Here is a 9900-nt window from a genome sequence, read left to right as displayed (position 1 = left end):
CGAAATTACGACGGCTCACAAGCGTCTGTGTTTTGCTTTCTCTCTCTCTCTCTCCTTTTTTTCCTGCTTGCTCTGTCTCCTTTCTCCTTTTTCTCCCACTCCTCGCGCTTCCGAAGGCCAAAAAGACAAGCAAAACCTGCCGCAGACGAAGGCTTTTGGGATTGTAGCGTTTGCACCTTCAGAAACAGCGCCGAAGCCTTTAAATGCAGCATCTGCGACGTGAGGAAAGGCACCTCCACCAGGTACTTGAAGATCTGTGTTACCTTTTGTTAAAGGACATTTTTTTTTTTTTTTTAACGTGGGGAAGAAAGGTAGTGAGCTATACTTTCCACCCTCTTTGCAACTTGTTGATTACGGACGGCTTTCTCTCTCTATCTGGGTTGGGGTGAGGTGTTTTGGTTTGTGTGTATTTCGTGTTGGGTGCAGTGCTTCATGTTCACTAAATGATTTATGGAAAGGAATTTTCCCAGCTTTTCCTATTTCAGACAAACACTGAAATTGACACTTGCATCCTTTGGCTTGTTGGTATTGGCTCAGAAATAGCGGAAGCAATTCTATTGCTGTTGCTTATAGGACACTGGACCTTTATATTTTGCCCTGTGAAAAATGGTTTTGATTTGCCTGAGTTATTTTTCTCTTCGCCTAAGAAATTTAATGGTGATAGTGCAGTAAGGCTGATTGTGCCTTTCCTGTCCCGAGCTGCAAATGTCTTTTTTTCTTGCATTGAAAAATAAATCTTGGGGTTTTAATAAAGTGTATTTTTGGAAGACTAAGTTGTAAATTTACTTGATTAGGTAGAATGGTGAGGGTTTTGTAAAATGATGAATAGATCATAGCAGTTTGTCTTAAGGCTTCATTATGATAAATGTTGACTTTTCATAGTGATAAAGGTAGTAAACTACATATGGTATGAAAACAAACGACTATTTTAGATTTAATGTTTCAGTATACTTAGGATGAAATATCAAAATTGATTTTGGGGTCTCCTAGTCATCTGAATGTTTATTCTGAATTTCATTGGTATTAAGAGTTTGAAGTGAAACTTTTTGGTGTCACTTAGTGGACAGGCATTGGCTCAGGGATGAAAATGAGACAGTTCTTATTTTTAAAGTTGGGTGCCAGAACTCTCATCAGGTACTTGGTTTGGAATTGGTGGTGGTCTGGTATGACCGTTGTGTAGTGCTCCACAAATCCAACAAGATGTTGTTTTGAGTGACCCTCCAAGGTTTCATTGCTTTATTTGTATTTGGGATTAAGTTAGGGTATCAGACAACCTAAAGACATAAACTGGGATCGATCGGCCCATTTACTGGTAGAAATGTTCTGTGAGTTCCACTAACTTCAGGAGAGGTTTGAATAAAACAATTTAGTCTTCTCCCAAAGTAGTTTTTTTCTTTAAGTAAATTCTTGTCAACTTTTTGTCATAGATTTAGTTAAAATGAAAAACCTAAATTGGTGGTTTCATAGATTTTGTTTTGCTATTTCAAATAGGGGATTCCATTAGATGGCATGAGAGTTTAGAAATGTATGTTACTTAAAGCAATAGTGATTGTATATTATTTATGAGTAATGTTTTTTACATGTAGAGTCCCTCAGAGGCCAAACCTCTTTATTGTGGTTTTCTTTAAGTGTTATTGTAGATGATGTTCAAGTAAATGACTAGGAAACTCATAGGAACTTGAGAGCCTTACTGGTAAAGAGAAACTTAAACCAAATTCAAAAGTTTACATCTAAATTATTGCTGGGAATAATTATAATGAAATGAACTTCAATTTTTACACATATTTGAGAAACTTGACTCACCAACTTTTTTGGAAGCACTTGGAGGGTTTTGACTTTTCCAGTGTTTAGACTTTTAAGAGCCACAGATGATAACAGTGAAATTCAGTTTTTAAACAAATACATTGTTAAGGTGTTTTATTTCTTTGGTGGAGGCAGGACCTTGCTATGTACTTCAAACTGGCTTTGAACTCACTGTGTAACCCAAGTTGGCCTTGAATTGGTGATCCTCCTGCCTCACCCTCTCAGTTGATGGGATCACAGGTGTGTGCTACCACACCGAACTATTCAGGAAAAAGGAACTCACATTATATATTTAGGGTGCTGATGTAATTTTTTCATGTCTGCCATTGAGTAGGATTTGAACATAATTTCACAGGTCTGAGTACTACACTATAATTTCAAGATCCTTTTATGTAGCCTAAATTTATTTTATTTTGGTTATTGTCAATACTTTAGTGTTTTAGATCTTCTCAGAAGTTATTCATTAGAAATGCAAATAATATTTTGTCTTTCTTATATTGTGGATGGGCTTAATGTGGGCAAATGAATTTGATAGGTTTTCATCCTTTCCTATCCCTTATAGTTCCTTGGTTAATTTGTTTTACTGTCTTTTTGTTGTGCTTTTTCTTGGGCCTTTTTCTTGCAATTATTTTGGTACATGAGCAGTTTGGGTGTGAAACAGACATTTTTCTGACCTTTATTGTATTAGTCAGACTTGGTTGATGGCAGTAGAATATTTGTTTTTTGCAAAACTGGAGATCAAACCTAGGGCCTTTGTTCATCCTAGGCGCGAACCCTAACATTGAAATACAACCTTGTATTTGGGTTTTGGATGAGGGATAATAGGCAAAATTTTTGATTTTAGAATAATTTGTTGACTGATAGAAGCTGTGTTTTCTTGCTCTAGTGGTTTTTGTTTTCACAGCCTTCACCAATTGGCTAGCTTGTGGTGGTTTGGCGGTTTTTTGCCGCGGGGGAGTATCAGGGATCGAACTTGGGACCCTGTGCTTGGAATGCAGGGGAGAGAACCACTGAGCTAAATTCCCTGCCCCTGTGTGGAGTTTTTGATAGTTACTGTCTTTATTGTCACCAGCAAAAACAGCTTTAAAGTAGTGGTAGTCCAGTAGGATACAGGGCTGTAATGGCCCTTTGAAGATAGAGTTAATATTCCTTAATTTGGTTAAAGAAATAGCACCATTCATCCAAATAACATTTATTAAATTCCTAGGAAGTAGAAAATACTGCTGAAGGCATTGGTGGAAGCGGGGGGGAGGGATAGTGTTAACAGGGTGTCAGGACTTGAACCCAGATGAATATAATCCAAATCACAAAGACCCTCCAAGTTAATGGATCATCTGCACTATGTGTGGGGGAGGTACATAGAGGGATGGCTTTGGAAACCGGTTAGAAGGATCACTTTTCTCCATTTTTTTGGACAAGGACAATTTCTATAAAATCACCTGCTAGCTCTTCATATGTACAAGCATGTGTGTCCGATATTTTTTAAGTCTTCACGTGTAATTATGAAGGTGATTCAGAAATGAGGACTTAATGTACTTTTTGGAGCATCGTAGAACAGGGAAAAAGGAACCACCAAAAGTCCTAAGGGATATATATGTTAAGGGGAAAAGGAGGGAATTCAGTATGTATTGTCTACTTGGACTGGACATGGTGGTGTGCACCTGCAATCCCAGCACTCCGGAGAATCACCAGGAGTTAGATGTTAGCCTGAGTTACTAGTGAGTTAAAAACTAGCCTGAACAACATAGTGAGACCATATCAAAATGGAAATAACAACAACAACAACAAAACACTCAAAATATGGTCTACTCCAAAGTGCTCTCTGAAAGAGATATGTATTTATATTCTAGATGTATCATCAAGTATGTGCTGTGTGTCTGGTATAGTATTTTTTGTTTGTTTGTTTGTTTGTTTGAGACAGGGTCTCACTCACTATGTAATTGAGACTGACCTGGAACTCACTATGTAGCCCAGTCTGGTCTCAAACTTGCAGCAATCCTCCTGCCTCAGCCTCCTGAGTGCTGGGATTATAGGCATGCGCCAACATGCCCGACTGGTACAGTATTTTGTTAAATTCTTCCAAGTGTATTGTCCTCCTCTGTTGCCCTTGCTTGTTATTACTTATTTAAAGCTTTGTTGAAGCATGGGTTACATACTATAGGTAGTATTTACCTGTTGTGAATGTAATTAAGCATTTTTTTTTCTTTTGGTACCAGGGATTGAACTCAGGACTTGGCACTTGCAAGGCAGGCACGTGCCACTGAGCTAAATCCTTGGCCCTAATTAAGCAATTTTTAAAGTCATTTTAAAGAGTTGAACAGCCATCACCACAATCCATTGCCATCACGTTAGTTTTGATTCTCTCTGCACATAACTTCCATATGCTCTAAAGCCTTTTAACATGGGCACATGGCAGAATCTTATGCAACCAAGGTTGTTCTTCCACAATGTGTATATATTCTAAAGCCTTGCAAGGTGGAAAAGGAGCATGCACATGTGCATGTGTGTAAGTGTGTAAGATAGCATGTTAGTGGGAAAGAAACACTATCCCTTTCTTAGGTGAAAGCCAAAGTAGTATTTCTCATCCTGCTCTACAAGCCTTGGAAAGAGGATGCCAGCTTTTAAAGGAAGAAAATAAAAGCCTACAAATGTACAAATTTATCTAACTGTTCTGCTAAATTGAAATTCTTGAGTGTTGGGCAGAGTAACTTTGTAGACCTGGTGATAAAAACACTGCGTTTTACTTTTGTGGTTTTGCTATTTCTCTGAATGCAGTGTCTATAAAGTAAAAACTAGCTGGGCATCATGGCACATGCATTTGGGAACCAGAGGCAGAATGATCTTGAATTTGAGTTTAGCCTGGGCTACATGGTGAGACCCAGTCCCAAAACAAAACATTGCCATATATTGATGTGTTTCTTTGCCAGTAGAGGAGATGTGTTTTTACCTTCAAGTACTGTTTAAACTGTGTTCCCTTGAAAAATTGGAGAATTTTTACTTTGATTACTGTAGATTTGGAACTTTTCTTAACTGTAGATTTTATTGTGTTGAATCGATATCATGTTTTATTTAATACTTCGTTAATTGAATACTACTATGAAAATTTTATTTATTTATTTATTTTTTTTTAAGAGCTTTTCTTTTTTCCTTTTTTGGGAATAGGTCTCATTCACTGTGTTAGTCAAAGGTGGCCTGGCATTCATGGTGTAGCCCAGGCTAGCCCAAGCAGTCCTCCTTCCTCGGCCTCCCGAGTGCTGGATTTATAGGCATGTGTCATGTGCTTGGCTGTTTTCAGAGCTGTAACTATAAACACGTAGAAGTAAGGGATGTCTAATAATATGTCTACTTTGATGTCTGATACAATGTCTCACTTTAAAAAAAGTTGATATTCAGGATGATAAATTGAGAGGGTTGAGGGAGCAGATGTTTTGTGTACAAAACATTTACTTGGTAACTCTCATTTTTTGCATTTGTAATTTGAACTTTTCCCCTTAAATTCAGATACCCAACAACTCACAGCCCTTAAATAGTCATGGAGTACTATAGAAGTTTTGTGAGAAAAAACAATATTGTATGATCTTTGCTCAAAACTTGAGAAGGGCTTTGTCCGGTGATGCTTTTCAAAAATCGGAGAACTTCTAGAAAGGACTGGAGGTCCCCATATTAGAGACAGGACTTTTGGCCTATATTTCCTGAGAGGCCACAAGAGTGCTTTGGGCCTCAGGTCTCATTGGTTTTGTTGTAGTGTTTGTCTTTTATAAAATCTTCCATAAAACACGTCAGAAAAGGACCTCTGTCTTCCAGATCATGAAACCTTATAAGACTTTTCAACCTCAAAGTGAGTAGAAAAGCTGGTATAGTTTTAAAGATTGCTCTTACCCAGGAGTGGAGTAATCTTTTATTTTGTGTTTGCGCTTATATTGGGCTTACTGATTTATTGGTCCTGACTTGATCTTAGGTGTACTTGGTGACCTGAGAGTAAATTACCTGGGTAGTTGTGGTCATTTGACAAGTTTTTTTATTGAGCATACAGCCATCTGACTCTGGGTGTACAGTGGTGGCTCATGGAGCTTGAACTGCAATAGAGAAGAAGAAAAAATAAAAAAGTGAATAAATCAAAAAGGGAATTTCGCCCAGTGACAGGTACTATGAAGAAGCATAAGTGAGTAGAGTGTTGAGAACTGAGTGGAGGACTGCTTTATGGGTAGGGTTGTGATCACATGTGCATTTGCCTTTTTAGGAAACAGTAATGTTACTTTCTTTTGCAGCCAGGGGACAGTTATTTTTGTAGGTGTACCTGTGCTGTTTAGCTTACTTGGTTGGGACAATTAAGGGTTGGAGCCTTGGTGTACAAGTTACTAAACTTTGTTTAGTTGTGGTTTGTAGACTACATGCAGGCCAACTAACTTTATTCTAGCATTGGGAATGGGACTTTACGAATGGATTCAATTATATATTATTCATGTGGTATACAATTATTGTGTTCTTCAGTAGGTGCTGAAGAAACTTCCAACATTTAGAAAATTTCCTGAAGTGCTCTAGTTTAGCCAATTAATTATCAGAAGTTATTGAGTTCTTTATAGTACTTTAATGCACGTCTCTGCCTCCTTCAGGCCTTGAGTGAGTACATTCTGTAGCCTTTCTGGCTCTTTGTTTTTTGCCCCATTACTAATACTTTTCTCTTTGAAGCATCCTCTTTTATATTTGCCAAAAGGAGAGCACCATTATTAACTTGTTTATTTAAAGTTAGAACACAAGCATTTATATAGAGCGTTGCAGAAATCCTAAGTTTAAATGTTTAATGAACCTTCACAAAATGATTACATGTTTGTAACTGGCACTCAAATTTTTCATCAGACTCTTAAAAGAGATATTCTCAGAAGTTTCCCGTGTTCTCACTATCCTAACATTTATCACTGGAGAGATTAGGCTGCTTGCTTTTGAGTTCTGTATGAGAGGAGTCATATAATAAACGTCTAGGTCTGGTTTCTTTTATTCGTTATGTTTGTCATAATCATCCATATTGTTGTATGCAGTTTTATTTATTTTACTATTCTTTAATTCCCCCCCCTGCCCCATTTTGAGACAGGATCTCGCTATATAGTCCAGGTTGGATTTGAATTCACTATGTAGCACAGGTTGGCCCAGAAACTCGGAGCTATCCTCCTGGCTCTGCCTCTATCCAGAGTGCTGGGTTTGATTACAGGTGTGCACCACCATGCCCACACCTGGCTCTTTTTTGTTCTTGTAGTAATGGGAACTGAACTCCCAACAATGAACTGCATCTCTAGTCCTTTTTAACAAGTTTTATTTTGAGATAGAGTCTTGTTAAATTGCCCAGGCTGGCCTTGAATGTAGAAGCTGCTTCGTTCAGTCTCCCAAATAGCTGGGATTACAGGCATATGCCATCATCCTTGGCTATTATGTACCTACATTTTTTAATAGCTGTCACTTCTGGCTGTAGCATGAGCCCATCATCCGTAGGTGAAAGCAGTGAAACCTGATGTGTAAAGCTCTCTAGAGGTTGTAAAAGAAGTCAGATTTTTGCCTCGGGGGTGTACGTTCAGTTATTTCTGTTTCAAGGCATTAAGTAAGTGGAAAACTGCTTTTGAGGAACTGAGCGAACTTGTTGAAAGCACCAGAGTGGCATAAAGAGTGAGTAGAGATGGGAAGTACTTTTTAAAAAGGAAATTAGGGACAGTCTCTGGACCTTCATCAAGGAAGGCCTCATGCTGGAGCTTAAACTGTGTCTTTAGATTCTCAGACATCAGATTTGTTATATGGGCTTGATAGAAGTTGATACCCTGTCTTCCTTAACTGTTCACTCTTTAAATGTCACTGATGGTTTTTCACTTCTCCCACAGGTTATTAATTCCCAGGTACTATTTATTAAACCACCTTCACTGTCCTTATGTACGGGTACACAGAACAAATGAATTTGCTTTTTTGGGCATTTCCATTTGAACAATTTAAAGGCAGTTTATATCTCATAGGTTGAATAGCTGAATTTATGTAAGAAAGTGTTTTCAGAGATGCTAAACATATTCCCATTCCTGCTTAAAATGATCCCTTTTTCTTATTGCATTTAGGATAAAACCTAAATGCCAAGTATCACAAGGGTGCTTGCTTGTATTTTGTTCCTTTCTTGTTCTTTAGAATTTCTGGAAGCCACTTCCTACCACCTGTCCTATTCACAAAAAGAAGTGTGTGCTTTCTATGAAACTGTTTGGTATTTTCTTAATACAGACCATGGTGTCTCACTTCTGTTTGTCCTCCTAGATGTCTTTCTTAGGAAACCTTTCTGCCCTCCAATCATGTATGTGTGTGTCATAACTCTTAAATTGTATTTTTATTTTATTTCCCATTGGTCTCTGTCACATTCTCACCTTGTTGAGGGCAGAGCAGTTCTTTTCATAACCTGAATTTTCCTGTGTCACAGTATCTTGCTCTTTGTAGGAGTTCAGTAAATATATACTGTATAGGATAAGTGAATATTGTCAGACATATCAGGATACAGGGCTTTCATTTTGTGTGTGTAGTGTTTACTGGGTTAGGCAAAAGTAGTCTGGGAAGTATACCTGGAAAAGTATTACTGGCTTTTTAGATTTGCTTTCTATACAGACACTGGAACTTCAACATGGGACTTCAGGCTTTTACTCTGTAGGCCAGTGATGGTGAACCAATGGCATGCATGTTGTGTATTTATTTATTTATTTTTAATATCGCCATTAAATATTACACGAAAATAAAAGTCAGGAACTTGGTCTTTATAAATTATTAAGTAAAAATACAGGAATATATATTTATATTTATAGAGTTTTTTCTTTCCTTCTAAACTAACCAGATCTGTTCTCCTGCTGTTTTATGGTTTAAAAAAGTAAAATAGTGTATGTATGCCCTAGATTAAGTGGGGAGTAGCATTAATAATTGCAGGACTGAGTTGCCCTGCTTCTCCTTCCTTGGCCTAAGCAAAGTTTCTATTTGTCCCTTTGGGTTCCAGAGAGCAAGAAATACCCTCTCCACCTATTTACTCTTTGAAAAATGGGAATTACACTTATTTCCCTCCTTTTAATTTTTTGTTGTTTTTGTTTTGTTTTTTGAGACAGGGTCTCACTATGTAGTAGAGACTGACCTGGAACTCACTATGTAGCCCAGGCTGGTCTCGAACTCACAGCGATTCCTCCTGCCTCAGCCTTCTGAGTGCTGGGATTACAGGCATGTTCCACCACACCGCCAGCTATTTCCCTCATTTTAAAAAATTGAAATAGATTTAAAAATTGGGAGCCATACTCAGCCTTCTTGGCCAAGAGCGAAGCTCAAGGAACTATATGGCTCTAGAAGAGTCCCTAGCTTTCCCTGACAGAAGTCACTGGGGTTTCCATTGCGCTTCAGACTAAGAAGGGCAGGACAGGTCAACACTTGCCCTCTGTGATCCCATCCTAGTTGTGCTTCTGGAAAACCACACGAAGCCCTTTATCCTTTCAGAAAACAAACTCTTCTTCCACCCATGTGTGAAGGCCTCAGAGCAGGGCATTTCAGTCATGTCTCTTGACCATGGTCTCTGCTCCCCCTGTTTGCTAAAGGCCCCCAGGAATGCTAACATGGACAAGCATCCTGTGGTGTGGTAGAGGGGAAGGTAAAGAGTCTGCCCCAAACCTGGGAGAGCACAGGCTCCAATTGGAAGTGATGGTCTGGTAAGTGGTTTTCCAACTTTTTTCAGCAGCAAAACCCTTAAGGCAAATAAAATCTTACCCTAAACCCCGATAAAACAGCGACGTGGGGAGTTGTTCTGTTTGAGGACAACTTCAGAGCCTGCTCAGCCGCCCCACCTCTTTGATCTCCCCAAGGACTACTGAGGCAATCCATAGGACATTTTGGGGTTCTGCCAAGCAGTTTGAAAACCACTGGCCTAGCTTGTCCTGAGCAAGTCAGAGACCCCCCACCCCAACTGCTTGCTGCAGCCTGGCTCTTGAATTTCTACTGTCAGCGTACTCACCCAGGGGCACATGCAATCTTCCACCTCCCCCATGAATACCATTAGAAAATGCAGCCCTCTTTCAAAAGCAAAGATCTGGATAAAACCTGAGGCCAGTTTCA

At 38.8% G+C, this 9900-nt stretch overlaps 1 protein-coding gene across 1 annotated transcript in view; it reads left to right on the top strand.

Annotated features, from left to right (window-relative positions):
- Positions 1-9900, top strand: part of Rybp (RING1 and YY1 binding protein) — a 77446-nt gene that overhangs the window by 1847 nt on the left and 65699 nt on the right. Inside the window, exon 3 of the mRNA XM_010629979.2 lies at positions 117-242. Within this exon, the coding sequence (XP_010628281.1) occupies positions 117-242 (126 nt within the window). The remainder of the gene's footprint in view (positions 1-116; positions 243-9900) is intronic.

The sequence above is a fragment of the Fukomys damarensis genome, unplaced genomic scaffold (genome assembly GCF_012274545.1).
Source record: "Fukomys damarensis isolate Sample0158 unplaced genomic scaffold, DMR_v1.0_HiC HiC_scaffold_28, whole genome shotgun sequence".
Lineage (NCBI taxonomy): Eukaryota > Metazoa > Chordata > Mammalia > Rodentia > Bathyergidae > Fukomys > Fukomys damarensis.
The sequence above is the reverse complement of the archived record's forward strand: the minus strand, read 5'-3'. Positions and strand labels throughout refer to the sequence as shown.